General features: G+C 40.8%; 1 protein-coding gene across 8 annotated transcripts in view; it reads left to right on the plus strand.

Annotated features, from left to right (window-relative positions):
* LOC128612355 (zinc finger protein DPF3-like) overlaps positions 1 to 21,178 on the plus strand; it is a 37,391-nt gene that overhangs the window by 11,957 nt on the left and 4,256 nt on the right. For 5 of the 8 annotated variants that reach the window (XM_053632451.1, XM_053632452.1, XM_053632453.1 and 2 more), the window contains 9 exons: positions 5,201 to 5,361; positions 7,268 to 7,375; positions 8,068 to 8,189; positions 8,824 to 8,919; positions 10,865 to 10,928; positions 11,205 to 11,246; positions 11,508 to 11,651; positions 11,826 to 11,936; positions 18,301 to 19,229. In XM_053632451.1, the coding sequence (XP_053488426.1) occupies positions 5,201 to 5,361; positions 7,268 to 7,375; positions 8,068 to 8,189; positions 8,824 to 8,919; positions 10,865 to 10,928; positions 11,205 to 11,246; positions 11,508 to 11,651; positions 11,826 to 11,936; positions 18,301 to 18,461 (1,009 nt within the window). In that variant the 3' untranslated portion in view covers positions 18,462 to 19,229. Of the gene's footprint in view, positions 1 to 5,200; positions 5,362 to 7,267; positions 7,376 to 8,067; positions 8,190 to 8,823; positions 8,920 to 10,864; positions 10,929 to 11,204; positions 11,247 to 11,507; positions 11,652 to 11,825; positions 11,937 to 18,300; positions 19,230 to 20,916; positions 21,126 to 21,178 lie in introns of all 8 variants that reach the window. The other 3 variants (XM_053632455.1, XM_053632459.1, XM_053632458.1) reach the window with 3 other exon arrangements.

The raw sequence follows: 21,178 nt of genomic DNA on the forward strand, positions 1-21,178 counted from the left end.
TAAAGACTAAAATAGCATGTATTAGTCTGATTGTGTCCCCCAGGAACATTTCAAAATATTAGCACACAATATCTGTCTGATATTGCGAATATAAATTTGTAAAATAATTGAATGAAAGTAATGATGTAAATAAAGCGACCCCAAGTTTGGGAACCCCTGCGTTAGATGGCCTTGAAAGGAAGTGAGTGTGAGTGAACAGTTCTCGCACAAGTGAAGCGCTCGAACACGTTGCTGGTTCCTTTGTGTGCGTGTAATCGATGTCACCTCGCACTCATCATAGCAGGCGGTGCTCCGCAAGCTCTGGTCCTCCGTACCGTTTAAATGCTGTAAGATATTTTCTCGGGTTACTTGTATTACATTCCGTGGCACCTGTTCGTTAGCGTGACATTAGTGCAGTTTGGACGAGTAAACCAGCGAGTTGTCAGAAATGCTTCATGAGCACTTTCAATTCAAGAAGAGGGAGATGTCCATAAAAAGGCAGGAAGACCTCAGTATACCAAAGCACTGCTGATTAGACTTGGACCCTGATTAACAACGATCCTGAATAACGAGTACTGATTTTTGCAATTGCAGTCGTACAAATTGTGCGCACAGTTCACAGTGGGACGGGGATGATTTCATAAAAAGAGTTCTGTTGATGACATCGTGTGCAAAGTAGGCTGGGTGAACAAGATGTAAATGAGGGGTTTTGCATATAGCTTCAGCGAGTGCGGATCTCCGAGACCGATCTCCCCAGGATCAGGAAACTGAAACTCAAATATAGCGCAGATTGAAGGCAATGAGACGCATCGGAAAACATCCAGCGTGTGACGATGAGCTAAAATAAATCGGTGTAAATGGTCTGCACTTATATAGCACTTTTTTTTGTTTTTATTTTTTATAACCTTAGCGGTTCCAAAGTGCTTTACACTGTGTCTCATTCACCCATTCACACATACATACACACACACACTCACACACCAATGCCATGCAAGGCTCTAACTTGCCAGCGGGAGCAACTCGGGGTTCAGTGTCTAGCCAAGGACGCTTTGGCATGTGGAGTCATGTGGGCCGGGAATCGATCCGACAACCCGCTCTACCACCTGAGCCACAGCCGTCTACATGACGTACGGTACACAAGGTGTAGACAAAAGTGTGTTCTGTTATTAAGGTATATGGCAAATATCTTAAATAAATCTTCAACTTGAACCATTTTTGCACTCAGTGGCCATTCCCAGAGTGACTTTCAGGCTTAGGCAATCGCATTGCTTGTACAAAGTGAGTCTGCCCTGTATTTTGCACCTTTAGGCATATTTATATTTAAGGCAAACACTTCAAAAGGACACTTGCTCTCTTAAGTCGGAGGCAATTCTCCATAGGTCCTGTAAATCAGCTTGCAGGTTTTATCAAGGTTCTGCACCTTTAATACTTTGAGTCTTTGTCTTGGTTGGACTGATAACAACTGAAACCCAATGTCATATGAACAAGAAAGTATTTGTTCTGTGGGTTTGAGCATCAAAACTGTACCCTTGAGGACCAGGACAAGTTGCTTGGGCAGACAGATCGGCGTTCCTTCCTCACCTTGCCGATGGAAGAAGTGGGAAGTGGTAGCTCAGTGCTTAAGACATTGGACTACTGATCAGGACGTTGTGAGTTGACATCCCAGAACTGCCACAGCTGTGCCCTTGAGCAAGGTCCTTAACCCTCAACTGCTCGGTTGTGTAAATTAGTTAAATGTAAGTCGCTCTGGACAGGGATGTCTGCCAAGTTCTGTAAATGTAAAAAATGTAAATGGAAGAGATCTGTACATTTGCAGCAAGCAATACGGGCAGGTGGTGCAAAGTGATGGCCCCAATATCCACTGAAGAACGTCTGCACTTGTTGCCTTTTAGGTATATCCCTATTACACCGGCAGCTTTCTAAGCTCAGGTGGACAGTTTCAGTATGACCGTGCACCATGGTACAAGACATTCTTTTGTAAACATGACCATGAATCTTCATGCTTGAAAGTTTGAAAGAATTTTCTATATTTCTGCATAAATATGGCCTAAAATTACATCAGATTTTCACACCAGTATTAACATTAGATAAAGAGAACCCGAATAAACAAATGAGAAAAAAATATTATACTTGGGCATTTATTTATTGAGGGAAATTATCCAGTCTTTCATATCTGTGAGTGGTAAAAGTATGTGAACCTTTACTTTCAGTATGAGGTGTGACCCCCCCGTGCAGCAATAACTACAACTAAACATTTCCATTTACTGTTGATCAGTCCCGGCTCAGATTCAGCAATACAGGCCCAAACTAATAATACTACCACCACCATGTTTCACAGATGGAATAAGGCTCTTGTGCTGGAATGCACTGTTTCCCTTTTTCCAAGCATATCACTTCTTATTTAAACCAAAAATTCTATTTTGTATATTGGTCTATATTGACCAATTTCTATATTGGTCTCATCCATCTGTAAAACAGTGTTCTTTTTGGAGAGCAGTGGCTTTCTCCTTGCAATCCTGCCATGCACACCATTGTTGTTCTGTGTTCTCCTGATGGTGGACTCATGAACATTAATATTAGCCAATGTGAGTGAGGCCTTTAAGTTGCTTAGAAGTTACCCTGTGTTCCTTTCTGGCCTCGCGGACTATTGCACGTCTTGGATTGGTGGAGTCCAAACTCTTTAGAGATGGTTTTGTAACCTTTTCCAACCTGATGAGCATCAACAGCTCTTTTCCTGAGGTCCTCCGAAATCTCCTTTGTTCATGCCATGATGCACTTCCACAAACATGTGTTGTGAAGATCAGAGTTTGATAGATCCCTGTTCTTTAAATAAAACACAGCACTCACTCACACCTGATTGTCTTCCCATTGATTGAAAACACCTGCCTGTAATTTCACCTTTAAATGAACTGCTTATCCTAGAGGTTCACATACGTTTGCCACTCACAGATGTGTAATATTGGATTATTTTTCACAATAAATAAGTTACCAAGTATAATAATTTAGTCTTTATCTACTTTTAGGACCTGTGTGAAAATCTGATGATTTAGGTCATCTTTATGCAGAAATATAGGAAATTCAAAAGGGTTCACAAACTTTCAAGCACCACTGTAAGTTTATGTATGGCCATAAGAATTTAACTTTACTGTCTACTTGATACTGTTTTAAGAACATTTGGTTATATTTATATTCTTCCCATCTGTGAAAACCTTGCAACACTTTTCTTTTCACCCAGTTTGGCCATTAACAGTTCACAGAAGCCAGGTAGGGTTGACACATGCTTCCTGTGAGGCACTGCTTTTTTTATTTTTTTATTTTTGCATACTGCTGCTCATGCAATCTCACAGTTGATTATGCATGGCGGAGACGTCAACTGCCGTGTTACAAAACCATGATCTCGCAGACCTCCGTGATTGGCAAGTGTTGTGTTGTGGCTCATTCCCACACAGACAGTAGGGCTCGTTATGCTCTCCTGGACTCCCGGCCATGGACGGTTGTATCAGCTTTGGCATTCCAACTCAAAACAACAGGGTGGAATCTCTGTTCAAGAGCCTGTTTTCACATCAGTCAGCGTGCATGTGGTTTAATTGTCAGGGATTGACTAAAGTGCTAAAGCAATGATTTTTCTCATAAATGGTTTCCTGAATTTGTAAGGTTTGCTTTTTTGCACCATACTGAAATTGTTTGCAGATACAGATCAGATTCTGTTGGTATTTGATGAGAAACCTCAGAAGTGTTATGACTGCTTGCTGGAGCACAGTTTGTCTCATTCTCACACACAAGGTCTGTGTCTATGATGCACGTTTATCGAAACCGGGCACTGTTGCAGCGTCACAGCGCCTGTGTGTCTGATTCGAACCCGAGCTTGAGTTTCTGTCTGTCTGGAGTTTTGCATGTTCTTTCGCCTTGTCCATACGGGGTTCCTCCAGGTTCTCTGGCCTCCTCCAACCCCCACCTCCCAAAAACATGTTGGTAAGAGGGCTGGCAATGGACTGATGTCCCATCCAGGGTGTATTCCTACAAATGAATGAATGAATGTTTATGGAAATCCATACCAATCCAGGCTTTCAAACTAGTATTGGTGTCGATACCAATATTATCAGATAATAGATCCCTAACAACAGCAGTTGTAGTTAGGGATCATAGCGCTTAGACCTTAATGATCAACATTTGCACCTATATAGGTGTCTCAGTGTTTTTGTGTTTTTTGTTTGTTTGTTTCTTCTAATGGCACGGATGGTGGTCTAGAGAAATGTGTTCAACTTAACTGGAGCACACTGACTCCTATTATCCTCTTTTAAAGTGGTCATTATTCCAGAGGTTCACATTCAGGTCCAGTAATGACATTTAAATTGCTCTCTGCTTATCGAGCTAATGGTTTCAAGAGTAAATGTTAAACATGACTGACTTTCATTATCGCATTCCACAGTATGTTGGGTTTTTTTTCTTTCGTTTTTGGATTTTAGTTTTCCTCATTGTTTTATTGTGCCTTTTTATGCTACACTCGGGGCTTGTACTTGTCTCTTCATACATTGTTCATGCAGTGTTTTGAATTGCAAACTACTAAAGTATCTTGTTTCAGTAACTTAAAGGCCAATAGGTGCTGCTGTCAAACTGGTCAAATAAATTAACGTAATAGGAAGAGGTGCACCAATATTAAATTTCTCAGCCGATACCGATAACCGATTATTCAGCGTGATATCGGCCGATAACCGATAGTTCTGCCTTTTATACCTTCTTTTAAATGAATAATAATTAATTCCACAATTCTGAAGGAAATGCAAATATAAACTTTATTCTCTCTATTTCAACAAGTTGTTTCACAGTAACTGGTCTCATAAACAGAAAATACATTACCCTAATTAACATGAACACATGAACTCAATTCTGAAGATTAAAGTAAGATTTCTTAACTTATTGAATGTTAATAATTCATATTAACATTGACTGAATTCTAAAAAACCTGTTAGTCTCACATTCACTCACCACTAACAAAAGCATTTCTACTATTATCTCTAGTAAGAGGTGGCTTATGTCTTTGAATCATTTTGAATCATATAATGAATGCGTACTTTGTTGACTGACTTCGGTATTGCAGGTTTCCTGCTGGTTGCACTTGAATCCAGTACTCAGCCGCAGAGATATAATTCAGCATTGGCTTTGTATAACAGCTAAAAACACACCAAACATAAAAGCTCAAAAATGTTTTGTGTTCCTTCAGGTTGGGTGACCAGTTTTACAGAGAAGCCATCGAGCACTGTCGCAGCTATAATGCTCGTCTGTGTGCTGAGCGCAGCGTCCGCTTGCCCTTCCTCGACTCTCAAACCGGCGTCGCCCAGAACAACTGCTACATCTGGATGGAGCGTCATCATCGTGGACCAGGTAAAGATTTAACAGGACGAGAGCCTTGCATGTTCGGTTTTGAGTCGGTTGTTTTCTGCCTGTATGTCTATGAAGGGGTTTACAGTCATCCAGATTGTTTTGAATGTCTCAGTATAGTAAGTCTAGGCACCTGGAAGGTTTTAATGTTAAAGACATTTCTCCACTGAAACAAGAAGCTAGATCACTTCTTGGAGAAATGAGAACACCTGTTGGATGTGCAGGGAAGCATTTAATAAAACAAGTTCACTCATGTAGACGTACTGCTATAAGATTCAGATTTTTTTAAAAACATTCTCATTTACTAACGGTATCACTGTGAAAATCAATAGTCAGTGACTCTTGCACTCTGAGCCCTCAAAGATGGTGGTTGAGAATCGATGTACCGAAAGATAAGGTGAGAATGCAGTACGCTAGGAAAAATAAGCAGTTACACATTTTACCCATTACGTACAACTATTAAATACTTTATTTTTTTATTCACACCATAACAATAACAGTCTGCTAAAAGTAATAGCACAAATGTTTATACCGTACTATGCAAAATTCTTAAGCACCCTATTTCTTTTTAGTACAAAGTTTGTTCTAGATGCTTATTTGACAACCTCTGTATTACTGAGTCAGTAGAAAACCAACCAAAAAATGAAATGTTACAGACAAATGTTTGTACATCAGCTAAGAAAGCAATATATTACGTAAGAGACCACTGTTCAGACAAAAAAAAACAAAAACATAATGAAGGATGCTGGGTTTTTACATACAGAAGAAAAGAAGCAAGTGTGACGGTCAATGTCTCCCAAAGATCTTTGGCAGATTCTCTTAGATGCTCAGTGGAACATAACAACTAATTTCATGATATAACTGCACAAATTATAGCTGAGAATACTGTTAAAAAATTTTTTTTAATAATAAAAGGATGTTACACCTAAAGTTGACTTTTAGTTTATTACTGTTTACTGCACATTATAGTATTTTTTTATGTATAAGCATTAAATTATTTTTGATGGTATCTTTGCTTTACAGCGTTTCTTTGCATATGCCTAGGACTTTTGCACAGTACAGTACTTTGTAATTAAAGTTGTTGTAATTGTAAGTAAGTGAATGCTGTGCTGACTGTGAAGCACGGTGGCGGAAGCATCATGGTTTGTGGCAGCTTTGCTGTGTCAGGTTCTGGGTAGCTTGCAATCATTGATGGACCAATCGTTCATTCTTCTTTAACTGCTTTATCCTGATCAGGCTTGCAGTGGAGCCATCCTGGGAGCACTCGGTGTAAAGTGGGAATACACCCTAGATGGGATGATGCAAACTGCACCAAAACAGTGCACAAAGCACATAAGTAAATCAACAGAATGGTGTTAAAATAAAATGAAGCATGTTTTGGAATGGCCAAGTGAGAGATCAGACACTGAGATGAAGACATGCCTGAAACGGTTTTATAGAGAGGAATGGTCTAGAATTCTTCCTCACCATTGTGCAGGTCTGTTCAGCAGTTATGAACAATGTTTGTGCAGGTTATTGCTTCTAAAGAGGTTTCTAGCTGATGTACTTTTCCAGCCTGTGCTTTGAATGGTTAATCCGTATGTTCAGTAGAAGTGCAATCGTTTATGTGCCTTTAGTTTACGCAGAATGTGTTTCTGTTATTATGACTTGGAGATCAGACAATATTTTATGAGTTATTAACTCAGAAATCCAGACAATTCCAAAGGATTCACAAGCTTTTTCTTTTCCTAACTGTTTTTTTTTATTTATTTTTTTTATTGCCTAACCAGAAAACATCTGATTTGCTCGTTTTTTTTGGAAGGCTGCCTTAAATGGTTAATGACATGCATTTCAAAACCAGTAGGCTGGAATTATTTAATTATGCCCTGCCTGTGTTTTTTTGTTTATTTTTGCATGGTTGTTTACACAGGTTTGGCAGCTGGCCAGATGTATACATACCCTGCCCGCTGCTGGAGAAAGAAGAGGAGGTTACACACTTCCATGGATTCAAGCCTTCACCTCTACGGTCTAAATATAGGTAAAATATAGGGCATCCTGACACTGATTATCCCATATGACTTGCACTGGTTTAATCTTCAGAGTGTTAAATCAAGCTTTATCCCTCTCTCACGTTTTTTTTTTTTATTTTAATAAAGAATTTGTCTTTTTGTTTTTTTTAAATACCTGAATTAACAGCTGGATGCTTGAGAAACTTTCCCTGGCATCATGTTTTTGTGATTTTATTGGTAAATGATTAGGGTGGATTGCACTAATGTTCTCTGACTGGTTGCAAATTTGACCCAGTGGCTGGCAATACATGTGTGCAGAAGGATGAGCGGGAGTCTGTTGTTGTTATGCAATTCAGCATCTGGGAAAAAAAAAAAAATGCAGGAGACATGTTTGAAAGAACATTAGTTAAGTAAAACCAGAAAGATTTGCAAACTGTTTTTGACTGAAAGAAGAGAGAGCTTTGCTGTTGACAGAAAAAGGGTTTTCTTGGCATTCAGTATTATTTGTGGTTTGACAGACAGACATTGCTTCTAAATAATTGCCAGCAGTTTTCCGTGCTACTGTCGGCTCTGCTATAGAGAACACGGGATGATTTCAGATGAGCGATTTTACAAACTGCTTTTTGTCGACCGAGACTATTGCACTTTGTGTGTGTGTGTGTGTGTGTGTGTGTGTGTGTGTGAGCGAGCGTGCTAAATGGTTATGTCTCCATTTTTATAGATAATGGCCTGACAGCAAAAGATACTTTGCCTACACCAAGCACTACGCTGGAGGCTTTGCTGAGAGGGGACGGCTTGGACAAGAGGAACAGCACCAGAGACGAGGACCTGCTGGAGATTCAGGTGAGCAGCTGCTTCTACACTGCATCTACTAACCTCTGTAGAGAAGGATGATCCAGGCTCTCTACTTTTTCTTCTCTTTTCTCACTCTCTCTCTCTCCTGTGCTCTGCTGGGAAAGAAGCTTTTTAGTTCTTTGCTTCTGACTCCTTCTACAGACACCTACCCACTGAGTTAATCACCTGACTGTTTACATGTAAATGGTGAAAATCACTCGACCACCATCCTTTTTATAAACAGCACTGCTGACTTCAGCCACCATCTCTATTAAAGAAGACACTTAAATTGCTACCAGCTGAATAACACGCCAGCAATGGCAGCATGGAAGAAAGAAAAAAAAAAAGCAAAATATAATCTAGCTCAGCTGGTCCATGGTGTATAATTGTTTAGTGTCGGTTACCCCGTGGTATATGGCTGAACTGTTACATGATTTGTTAGTTAGGTAGTGCTGTCTATTAGCTAGTCATTCCCGTATAAATTCGTCATGAATATCCTGCTTAAAAATACATAAATTCCCATGTTCGCTTATTTGTTTATGCCATAAATCCCGTCTCTCTCTCGCCCCACTATCCTGCACTTTCTCTCTCTCCCCCCACTCTTTCGCTCTGATTCTCTTCCTCCCCTCATTTTCGATCGCAGAGAGTATTGGAGGCTGACGCCAACGAGGATGGTTACCATGACGATGAAGACTTTGAAGTGGACATACCAAAAAGGAAACACCGGGGAAAAGGCAGAGTGAGTGACTCCTCTGATTTATTCATGAAGTCAAAAGGCTACACACTGCGATACGCTGTACACCGATGCTCATCTATCGACTGGTTATGATAATATCCCCGATACCACCAGTGGAAAGAAGAGCTGGAACTCGAACACCGTTGCTGCCTGGTTGACGTTTATTGGATGCAGTTTATTTTTCTTTCGAACATCGCACATTTACACACTTTCCACATCCAAAATAGCAAGTGAGGGATGTGAGTATAGCTGAATGGGACAGAACACTGTGGTTGTCTTGGACATGTATGGGAATATTTCTAACTTGAAAGATTTATATAGAAATATTGAGTTAATTCCCCAACTTGAATAGATAATATATAAAACAATCTAGTAATATTATTTATTTTATAGACCGTTGTATCATTTTGACTTGAAAATTTCAGAGTGCCTTAAGGTCAAAACAAGGTTTTTATGACCAAGCACATTAAAGAGTCAATGTAAACTCTAATGAATTAACTGTAAATCGATGTGAATTCCAAATAGGAATGAACAGGTATTACTAGGAACAAATATATGATTATATGATTTGAAGATGATCAGAGGTTTATTTTAGTTAATCTTCTCGTGTGTAAATTTACACACACTCAGGAGCATGATGAGGATATGATCATTTTTCCAAATGTACAGGATTTTAAATTTTAATACCACATTTCTTGTGTAAATGCTTGTGCAAAACAATTTACAAACACATTTGTACTTATCCAATTTAATAAACGAGGCCCGTTGTTGGCATATATATTCACTATATAAGTTTGTGGACACCTGACCATCACATACATATGTGGGACTTCCCTAAACTGTTGCCACAAAGTTGAAAGCACACAATCGTCTAGGATGTCTTTGTGTACCTTGTCTTTTAAGATTGCACTTCACTAGAACTAAGGGGCTTAGCCCAAGCCTGGACCACAAAGCAAGGTCCATGAAGACATGGTTTGCCAAGGTTGGAGTGGAAGAACTCGAGTGCCCTGTACAGAGCCCTCACCTCAACACCACTGAACACCTTTGCGATGAATTGCCGACTGCACACCAGGCCTTCTTGACAGAGATAAGAGATTGACCTCACTACAGCTCTTGCGGCTAAATGGGAAGAAATCCCCACAGCCACGCTCCAAAATCTAGTGGAGAGCTTTCCCAGAAGAGTGGAGGTTATTATAACAGCAAGGTGGGGAAAGAGTTTGAAACAGGATGTTCAACAAGCACATATGGATGTGATGGTCAGGTGTACACACCTGGTGGATATATAGTGTGTGGGGTTTTTTTTTTTTTGTTTTTTTTTTGGGGGTTATTCTTCTCAGATAATAAGAAGCAGTTTTGGATTGAGTTGCTGTAGATGTAGCTTTAGGTTTTACAGAAAAGCCATCAACAACCCCATTGCAGGCAGGCCTGATACCCAAAGTCAATATTTCTATTTTGTCCGAATTTAGAAGGAGGAAGTATCTGTTCTGTTTCAATCTTTTGTGTCTTCTCAATTTTGCATGACTGTGCTGCTGACTCAGGTTGAACTGAGGAATATAATTGTGCATCATCAGTGTAGACGTGAAGACCAGTATTATATTGTGGGAATTGTGTGTCTAGGGGTGGATATAAAGAGAGAATGTTCAAGGACTTAAAACAGAACCTTGTGGGACGTTGTATCATATGTTTCTCAAAAATCTTTAATTTATGCAAATTGGTAACAGTCTGCCAAAATAAAATCAAACACAGGTCAAAACATTCCGTTTCAAACCTGTCCAGAAAAATATCATGATCAGTAATGTCAGATGATTCCCTCAAGTCCAAAAGTACCAGGACAGACGCATACATATAATTCCCTAACTGGAGCATTAATTAGACATAGCTTTAAATGCACTGCACAGATCGGTTCTTCTAAGCATAGAGATGAGATTATTTGACTGTCTCGTTGCAGGGTCGAGGCTCAGGACGCCGAAGGATGGACCACAATGACCAAGATAAGCCATATATCTGTGAAAGTAAGTAACTTGTTCTGATAAAATTGTAAAAACACATATTGTGTGATTGAAAAGCGTACTGGAGCTCTGCGTTATGCTTTACAAAATTTCTGTAAAACAAGTTGGTTTGGTTAATTGGACTTGCAGGGTTTTGCTCAGCATGTAGTTTACCTGTGGAATATCCCGGAAGGCAGATTAGGTTCTCAGGGTTAACTGTGCCACCTTTCTGAGTAACCCTTGCTCATGTTTGTTCTTTCTTTTTTTGTCTCTTTTTGCTTTGTGTCTTCTCTGTTTCAGACAGATACAAACAAAAGCATAACTCAAAAACTTCAGCTTCAGGTATATGGATTTTTGTCTGCTTTGGACTCAAAAACAGGAGTAGGAAGTGAAGAGATTGCCTTTCTGTAATCTTTGTTAATATGTCAATTATAGTCACATGTTTGCATAGTTTACATACAGCTCGTATGTTAGACCAAGGCTTTGGACCACCCACAGGAGAATCATTGTCTCAGTTTTTGTAAAAGTCATCCGCAGGTTTTGCATGCTGTGAGGATTTTTGGGATTGTGCCTCCTAGTTAATCAGTTCTCCTTATTTTTCAGTCTGTGGGAAACGCTACAGGAATCGCACTGGCTTAAGCTACCACTATGGCCATAGCCACATTGCCGATAAGGAAGGACCTCAAGCCAGAGACCAAGAGCCATCACAGTCTCCAGCCATCAACCATCGTCCTCACAGTCGCAAATGTAAGAAACTGACTTTGCTTTTCAAACATCAATAAATCCTTTTAGATGAATGGAATAGTGTCTTTAAAAAATACGACTGTTAATTATGTTGAAAATACATTTAATAATAATCGTAATTGTTATTTGGTCAATGTCTATTTTTCTTACTGTCTGTATACTGTTTCATGCTCTCAGATCAGAAGAGTCCAGATGATGCTCATACACTGAACAATTTCTGCAAAGTTTGTCAAGTACATTCAGACTCCAAGCTGAAAGATGGCAAGTGCTCCAAGTGTAGCTGCTTAGGTATGTTGTGGCCTTAATACTTTGCTGAAGCACTTCAGTGTCAGTCCCAAACCCCATCAGTTCCTAAAGTATTTCTGCTTTAAGTGTGTCTTGCTTCTCCACTCCACTACTGTTACAAGTAGCACGATAAAGTATGGATGTGGTACACGTTGGGTATCATGCTTTTATGTATCGTGCTCCTTGTGTGTGTGTCTCAATCAGCCATGACATTAAAGCCACTGAATGGTGACGTGAGTAACATTGATTATCTTGTTACGATGGCACTTGTCAAGGGGTGGCATATATTAGGCAGCAAGTTAACAGTCAGCACTTGAAGTTGATGTGTTGGAAACAGGATATATGGGCGCGCATAAGGATCTGAGCGACTTTTACAAGGGCCAAATTGTGATGGCTAGATGTCTGGGTCAGAGCATCTCCAGAACGGTAGGTCTTGTAGGATGTTCCCGGTATGCAGTGGTTAGTACCTACCAAACGTGGTCCAAGGACGGTCAACTGGTGAACCCGGCAACAGGCTCATGGCCCCCCAAGGCTCACAGAATAGCCACTGTAGCACAAATTGCTGAAAAAGTTCATGTTGGGTATGATGGGTAGGTGTCCGAACACACAGCGTACTGCATATTGGGCTGTGTCCACCGCTGAAAGCATCTTCAATGGGCACGTGAGTATCAGAATGGGACCATGGAGCAGTGAAAGAAGGCAGCCTGGTCTGATGAATCACGTTTTCTTTTACATCATGCAGACGGCCTGGTGCGTGTGCGACACTTCCTTGGGGAGGAGATGGCACCCAGATGCACTATGGGTAGAAGGCAAGGCAGCGGAGGCAGTGTGATGCTCTGCTGGGAAACCTTGGGTCCTGGCATATATGTGGATGTGGCTTTAACATGGACCACCTACCTAAAACTGTTGCAGACTAAGTACACCCCTTCATGGCAATGGTATTCCCCAATGGCAAGATAATGCAACCTGCTACACTGTAAAATTCATTCAGGAATAGTTTGAAGAACATGACAAAGAGGTCAAGCTGTTGACTTGGCCCCCAAATTCCCCACATCTCATGATCTCTGATTATGCATCGGTGGAATGTGCTAGACAATAAGTTTGATCCATGGAGGCCCCACCTTGCAACTTACAGGATTTAAAGGATCTGCTGCTAACGTCGTGGTGCCAGATACCACGGCACACCTTCAGAGGTTTTGTCTAGTCCATGCCTCGATGGGTCAGAGCTATTTTGGCGGCACAGGAGGGACCTACACAATATTAGGCAGGTGGTCTCATATACAGTATCTCACAAAAGTGAGTACACCCCTCACATTTTTGTAAATATTTAATTATATTTTTTCATGTGACAACACTGAAGAAATGACACTTTGCTACAATGTAAAGTAGTGAGTGTACAGCTTGTGTAACAGTGTAAATTTGCTGTCCCCTCAAAATAACTCAACACACAGACATTAATGTCTAAACTGCTGGCAACAAAAGTGAGTACACTCCTAAGTGAAAATGTCAAAATTGGGCCCAATTAGCCATTTTCCCTCCCCGGTGTCATGTGACTTGTTAGTGTTACAAGGTCTCAGGTGTGAATGGGGAGCAGGTGTGTTAAATTTGGTGTCATCGCTCTCACACTCCCTCATACTGGTCACTGGAAGTTCAACATGGCACCTCATGGCAAAGAACTCTCTGAGGATCTGAAAAAAAGAATTGTTGCTCTACATAAAGATGGCCTAGGCTATAAGAAGATTGCCAAGACCCTGACACTGAGCTGCAGCACGGTGGCCAAGACCATACAGCGGTTTAACAGGTTCCACTCAGAACAGGCCTCGCCATGGGCGACCAAAGAAGTTGAGTGCACGTGCTCAGCATCATATCCAGAGGTTGTCTTTGGGAAATAGACGTATGAGTGCTGCCAGCATTGCTGCAGAGGTTGAAGGGGTGGGGGGTCAGCCTGTCAGTGCTCAGACCATACGCCGCACATTGCATCAAATTGGTCTGCATGGCTGTCGTCCCAGAAGGAAGCCTCTTCTAAAGATGATGCACAAGAAAGCCCGCAAACAGTTTGCTGAAGACAAGCAGACTAAGGACATGGATTACTGGAACCATGTCCTGTGGTCTGATGAGACCAAGATAAACTTATTTGGTTCAGATGGTGTCAAGCGTGTGTGGTGGCAACCAGGTGAGAAGTATAAAGGCAAGTGTGTCTTGCCTACAGTGAAGCATGGTGGTGGGAGTGTCATGGTCTGGGGCTGCATGAGTGCTGCCGGCACTGGGGAGCTACAGTTCATTGAAGGGACCATGAATGCCAACATGGCACAGTTGTACTGTGACGTACTGAAGCAGAGCATGATCCCAGCATGTATTCCAGCATGATAACGACCTCAAACACACCTCCAAGACGAGCACTGACTTGCTAAAGAAGCTGAGGGTGAAGGTGATGGACTGGCCAAGCATGTCTCCAGACCTAAACCCTATTGAGCATCTATGGGGCATCCTCAAACGGAAGGTGGAGGAGCACAAGGTCTGTAACATCTACCAGCTCCGTGATGTCGTCATGGAGGAGTGGAAGAGGATTCCAGTGGCAACCTGTGAAGCTCTGGTGAACTCCATGCCCAAGAGGGTTAAGGCAGTGTGGGAAAATAATGGTGGCCACACAAAATATTGACACTTTGGGCCCAGTTTGGACATTTTCACTTAGGGGTGTACTCACTTTTGTTGCCAGTGGTGTAGACATTAATGGCTGTGTGTTGAGTTATTTTGAGGGGACAGCAAATTTACACTGTTACACAAGCTGTACACTCATTACTTTACATTGTAGCAAAGTGTCATTTCTTCATTGTTGTCACATTAAAAGATATAATCAGATATTTACAAAAATGTGAGGGGTGTACTCACTTTTGTGAGATACTGTGTGTGTGTGTGTGTGTGTGTATATGTATGTATGTGTGTGTGTGTGTGTGTGTGTGTGTGTGTGTGTGTGTGTATATATGTATATATGTATGTATGTGTGTGTGTGTGTGTGTGTGTGCATATATATATATATATATATAATATAAGTACACCCCATGTGGAAGTTGTTGGTATTTCTTTTGTCATATTTGGACAAGTAAACATTTGAGCACCTTTGACACAGTGCCTATTAATAAAGCAGAAATACTTGCTCAAAGCCACAAGGAAAATTGCTTTTTCAATTTGAATAGATGTGATATTCTTCTGTGGAAAAAGTAAGTACACCCTTGGCCTCAGAAGCTAGTATTGCCCCCTTCAGCAGAAATAACTTCCTGTAGGCGTTTTGCATAATTGTCCACCAGGCTTGCTGGAATTTTTGACCACCCTTCCATGCAATATGCTTTCAGTTGAAAGATGTTTGAGGGTTTTCTTGCATGTACCGCCCGTACAATGGGATTCAAATCCTGGCTTTGACTAGGCCATTCCATAACCCTCCATTTCTTCTTTTTGAGCCATTCCTTGGTGAATTTGCTGGTGTGCTTAGGATCATTATCCTGTTGAAAGGTCCACTTTTGGTTCAACTTCAACTTTCAGATAGATGGTCTCACATTATCTTCAAGCACTCTTTGATATGATGCAGAATTCATAGTTGAATCAACGAATGCAAGCTGTCCAGTCCCTGAGGAAGCAACCCCAAACAATACCATTTTCACCACCATGCTTCACAGTTGGTATGAGGTGCTTCTCCTGAAAGGCTGTCTTTGGTCAGCGCCAAACATGTCTGCTGTTACTGTGGCGAAACAAATCTATCTTTGATTCGTCTGTCCAGAGCACATTATTCCAAAAGACCTGGTCTTTGCCTATACGCTCATTGGCAAACTGTAGTCTTGCAAAGGTTTTTTCTTGGCACACCTCCCATGCAGGTCCCATCTCTTCCTGATTGTAGAAGCATGCACTTTCACACCAACAGTTGCAAGACCTTCTAGCAGATCCTGTGACTAAATTTTGGGGTTCTTGGAGACTTCATTTTGCATCAGACGGTCTGCTCTTGGGTTGAATTTGCTGGGACGGCCAGTCCTGGTCGTTTGAAATCTGCGCCGTTTGTAGATTATTTTCCTCGCAAGTGTCACGACACCAATCAGCCGCAAACCACTTGTGTTTCTATGGTAATGTCTCGTGCTCAGATTCAAGGAGCTACCAAGCTAGTTTGTGGAAATGGCAAAAAGAAAGAATTCAGAGGAGCATTGAAAATTTCAAAGTGATTGGACTGAAACATGTGCTTTTATCGAAAGCTCTGGTGCTCTGCAGTGTCTGATTTGCACAGGACATATTGGTAAATGGCGCACTTGTATAGCGCTTTTATCCAAAGCGCTTTACACTGTGTGTCATTCACACACACACTCGCACATCAATGGTAGCAGAGCTGCCATGCAAGACGCTAACTTGCCATCGGAAGCAACTTGGGGTTCATAGTCTTGCCCAAGGACACTTCGGCATGTGGAGTTATGCGGGCCGGGAATTGAACTGCCAACCCTACGATTAATGGACAACTCGCTCTACCAACTGAGCCACAGCCACCCCGTTTATATTGCCTCGTTTACAAAAATCAACTGTTAAGAGACATTTCAAAACCCACCATGCAGCATTTGCAGAAAAGTAATCTGTGGACGAAAGCTGACGAAAGCTGAAGGAAGGTGTGTACGGAGCTCCAACGTGAACTGTAAGCCGGACAGCAGCAGCTGCATGCTTTACTGGCTCATTGGCGATTGTAAAGACAAGGAAAACCTTTTTACCGACGGAGGATATTTGACGTCATGCACGTTGAGTGTGGCAACTGAACTGTTTGTGGATTTCCCAAACAAGGAGAAAATCATTCAGGAAAAAAAAAGACGTGCCACTGTCAACCCGAACAGTGCATCACCGCACTGCCATGATGGCACCTGAGATAGAGAGGGGAAAAGAGCACGGATACAGCTTCGGCAATTTTTTGTTCCTCTTGAGCTGGATGAGTCTACATGCACACACATGGTTTTGTACTGCTCAGGTGGAAACTCAACCGCACAGTGAAAGGCCTGCAAAATTAATTCCATATTGCAACATGTTACCTATTTGTTGTTGCATATTTGTGTGTTTTTCAGTTGTCTATGGATCTAAAGTTACTGTTATTGAAAAACCATGTTACTTATAATAGTAAAGTACAAATTTTTGCAATGTCTCTTGAAAAAAGCATTAACCAAAGCTGAAAAAATGGGTCTTTTGGTGAAAAAAGGTTACTTTAGATCTTTTCATTCCAACCAAACAGGAGCCATGCCTGATTCTACCCATTTAAAGAGTTGATCTTGGCTCTTTTGTATGGCTCGTGCTTTGTTGGAATGAAAACCTGCAGCCACACCCACCTTCACTGCAGTACCAAAAGTCCAGGGATGGAGACAACTTGGTGTGTTGTAGGCTGGATAAGAGTGTCTGTAAAAGCTGGTAAAGGTTAGGCTTATAGGACGAGTTGGAGAAGTTCTGGCTTCATCGTGCACTTTTGGTTCTGCAGTGAGGACAAAATCTCACGTGTCATTTATTTCCTAATACTTGGTTACACCTCCTAATAACCATGCTAATCCTGTCAGCTAAGCAGCTCCCCGATCTCAAAAGATCAAATTCGGCCATGTTGTCTGGGTGGGAGGGGTGGCATGCTCTCTCTCCCCTGCCAATCACAGCAACACTTAGCCAATCGTGGGCATGTGTGAGTTTCTGTATGTGGTATAGGGCAGATAGCACTTTCTTCTGAGTCTGTTATGCTACCCTGTGATGTAGCATGAGCAACAGTTCAGAAAGATGTGGTTGGATGGCTTCTTGTGTTTTTAGAGGAACATGTTACGTGCCTTCACCCTCCTCAGGTGGTGCGGTTGTATGATACAGGATCACTAGCTTGTAGCTTGCAAGTTAAAAATAATAATAATAAGTTTCCAAGTTCTTATGGTTTAGTTAGTCTGGCTTGTGTTCCTCGGGTCTATATTAGAAGTCCTTCAATCAATAATTGTTAAATATTTATGACTCATATAGAAATTTTGGCCTGCATCAAAAATTTGATGAATTCCTTAGGATGTGGTCACATTTACTGTTCTAATTGGAAAAATAACCACTCCGACATCCTATTCTGTAGTATATGCCATTAGATTGTGTTGGTTATCTTGTCATTTTTCTGTTATCCTTTATGCTCTCTTTCAGCATTTTTGTATTGATCGGTTTGTGTAAATCTTATTCAGATGAACATGTCCCAGCTGGTTTGCTTGCATTAATGTTCCTTGAAGATGTCTTCACCACTGTGCAGCTAGGCTAATTGCTGAAATGTGTTGAAAACCATATTAAAAGAAAATCGGACAGTCGGAGTTATATAAGCAGTTGAATGCAACATTATGATATATTTTGTCAGGTGGACATGATGAATCAAGAGAAGAGAAGCCTTATGCTGGAGCGGAGGAGCTGTTTGGTGCCAGTTCTGAGAGTGACACTTCTACATTTCATGGCTTTGAGGAGGATGAGCTGGAAGAGCGCCTGTCTAACAGCGGCGAGACCTCTCCAAAGGGCAGATAAAGAACAGTTTAAAAGACATGCCGTTCCTTTCAAACACAGCGCATCCCCCTGCAAAAATTCTGCTGCTTCTTTTTAAAGGGTTTATTTGTTTGTTTGTTTGTTTGTTTGTTTGTTTGTTTTTCCCCTCTCCTTTTATTGGAAGCACAAGTCATAGTATCAGAAGATGATGTGTGAAAGTTTTATCTTCCTTTTATTGAGTTGTGGTTATTATTATTATTATTATTATTATTATTATTATTATTTATACATTAAGAGCAAATAGGAATAGTTTTTTTTGTTTGTTTGTGTTTTTGTTTTTTTAATTTTAAGAAACTTTTCTGTTGTATTTTTTTTTCCCTTGAGGGGAAATGATGGTATATTATAAACGCCGTAATGGACAGAGATTAATTGCAGATTTATTACTGGAATCATTTTCCAAGACTGAAGACAAAAACATAAACAAAAAACAACAACAACAAAAACTGAAAGGAGACCTTGCCCTGTTAAGGAGTACAAGTCAGCGAAGAGAAAACGTGAGCTTCAAAATAAACTGCTAGTGTTTCATGTCACTGGAATTGCCAAGGGATGCAACCGTGATCTCCTCAATAAGTCAACTGGGTACTTAATCTTGTGTACTGTGACTGCGCCAAAATGAAGTTGGGACAACTTTTAAGGAGAGGAGTCGCAGATGTACTGTCTCTCATCCTGCTTTGGAGATTAAGGAGCTATTGTGAAGAAGAAATTATCTGAATCAACTGTGTAAATGTGGGAGACTTTGGCTATAGAAAGGTAAGGATAACTGTTTGTCCCAGCTGAATATATGTGCATATCTGACTTTTTTTTTTTTTTTTTTGTGTCACTGGGGAAAAAAGGTGATGAACTCGGTTTTTGTTTTGTTTTGTTTTGTTTTTTGCACCTAGAATGTCCGAGTACAACTCCAGCCTTTTAAAATCTACACCCATTTTGGTGTCAGTGTCACCCTTCTAGATTAATCTGTGGGTAGAGACTTGAAACCTTGATCTTATTCAACATTTTTTCCTAGTAATACAAGCCAGAATTGTAGGATTTGCAAGGGCATCTGGTACATTTAGTCAATAAATGTGACCAAGGAAGTGGTACTTTTACAGAAAGTGGTAATTTGACTGATCTTTACGTGCAACACGTGGTTATATTGTTTACTCACTGCTCACTGCTTCCAACAAACATTTAAACCTCTTGTGAACTTTTAAATGTGCTGCCTTTATTATTTTGTTTATTTTTTGTTTAGTTACTATATATAGTCAGGTCCATAAGTATTTGGACAGCGGCACAATTTTCGTAATTTTCCCTCTGTATACCACAACAATGAATTTGAAAGTTAGCGATCAACATGTCATCGAAGTGTAGACTTTCAGCTTTAATTCAAAGGGTTTGATACAAATATTGCATCAACCGTTTAGGAGTTACAGCCGTTTTTTGCAGAGCCACTCTATTTTCACAGGCTCGGAAGTCATTGGACAAACTAACATGATCATAAATATTAGGATTATGTTTAATACTTGGATGCAAATCCTTTGCAGTCAGTGACTACCTGAAATCTGGAACCCATGGACATCACCAAATGCTGAGTTTCGACCCTTGAGATGCTTTGCCAGGACTTTACTGCAGCTGTCCTGCTGCTTGTTTATGGGCCTTTCTTCTTTTTTTTTTTTTTGTCTTCAGTAAGTGAAAAGCATGCTCGACTGAATAGAGGTCATCGGACATTTAAGAACATTTAATTTCTTTGCCTTAAGAAGCTCTTGTGTTGCTTTTGCGGTATGTTATGGGTCATTATCCATGTGTACTGTAAAGCGATGTCCTATCAGTTGTGCAGCATTTGAATGAATCTGAGCAGAAAGTACAGCTCTGTATACTTCAGAATTCATATCATCAATAAACACCAATGACCATTCCATTGGCAGCCATATATTCCCATGTCATAACACTACCTTCACATGTTTGACAGATGATGATGTGTGACCTAGATCATGAGCCCTTCCTTTCCTTCTCCATATTCTTCTCTTCCCATCATTCTGGTACAAGTGAATCATTTAGCAAGTCTAATCTGATTTTTGTGTGTGTGTGGTTTTTTTTAGCAAGTATAATCTGGCCTTTCTGTTCTTAAGTGTTACCAGTGGTTTGCATCTTGAGGTAAACCGTCTATATTTACATTCATGAAGGCACCTCTTGATTGTAGACTTTGACAACGATACGCCTACCTCCTCCAGATTGTTCTCGACTTGGCTGGAAGTTATGAAGGGGTTTTTCTTTACCAAGGAAAGAATTCTGCAATCATCCACTTTAGTTGTATTCCGTGGTCTTCCAGGTCTTTTGGTGTTGCTGAGCTCACCAGTGCATTCTTTCTTTTTAAGAATGTACCAGATTGTTGATTTGGCCACTCCTAAAGTTTCTGCTGTCTCTTTCTGATATGTTTGTTTTTTGTTTTGTTTTTTTCCAGTTTAAAGATGCCCTCCTTCACATGCATTGACATTTCTTTGGTCGGATATTGAGAGTTCCAATGAACAGTTCCCTACTAATCATAGGGTTGGCGGTTCAATTCCTGGCCCACGTGACGCCACATGCCGAAGTGTCCTTGGGCAAGACACTGAACCCCAAGTTGCTCCTGATGGCAAGTTACCGCCTTCCATGGCAGCTCTGCTACCATTGGTGCGTGTGTGTGAATGGGTGAATGAGACTGGATAAAAGCGCTATATAAGTGC

Source organism: Ictalurus furcatus, chromosome 9 (genome assembly GCF_023375685.1).
Source record: "Ictalurus furcatus strain D&B chromosome 9, Billie_1.0, whole genome shotgun sequence".
Taxonomy (NCBI): Eukaryota; Metazoa; Chordata; class Actinopteri; order Siluriformes; family Ictaluridae; genus Ictalurus; species Ictalurus furcatus.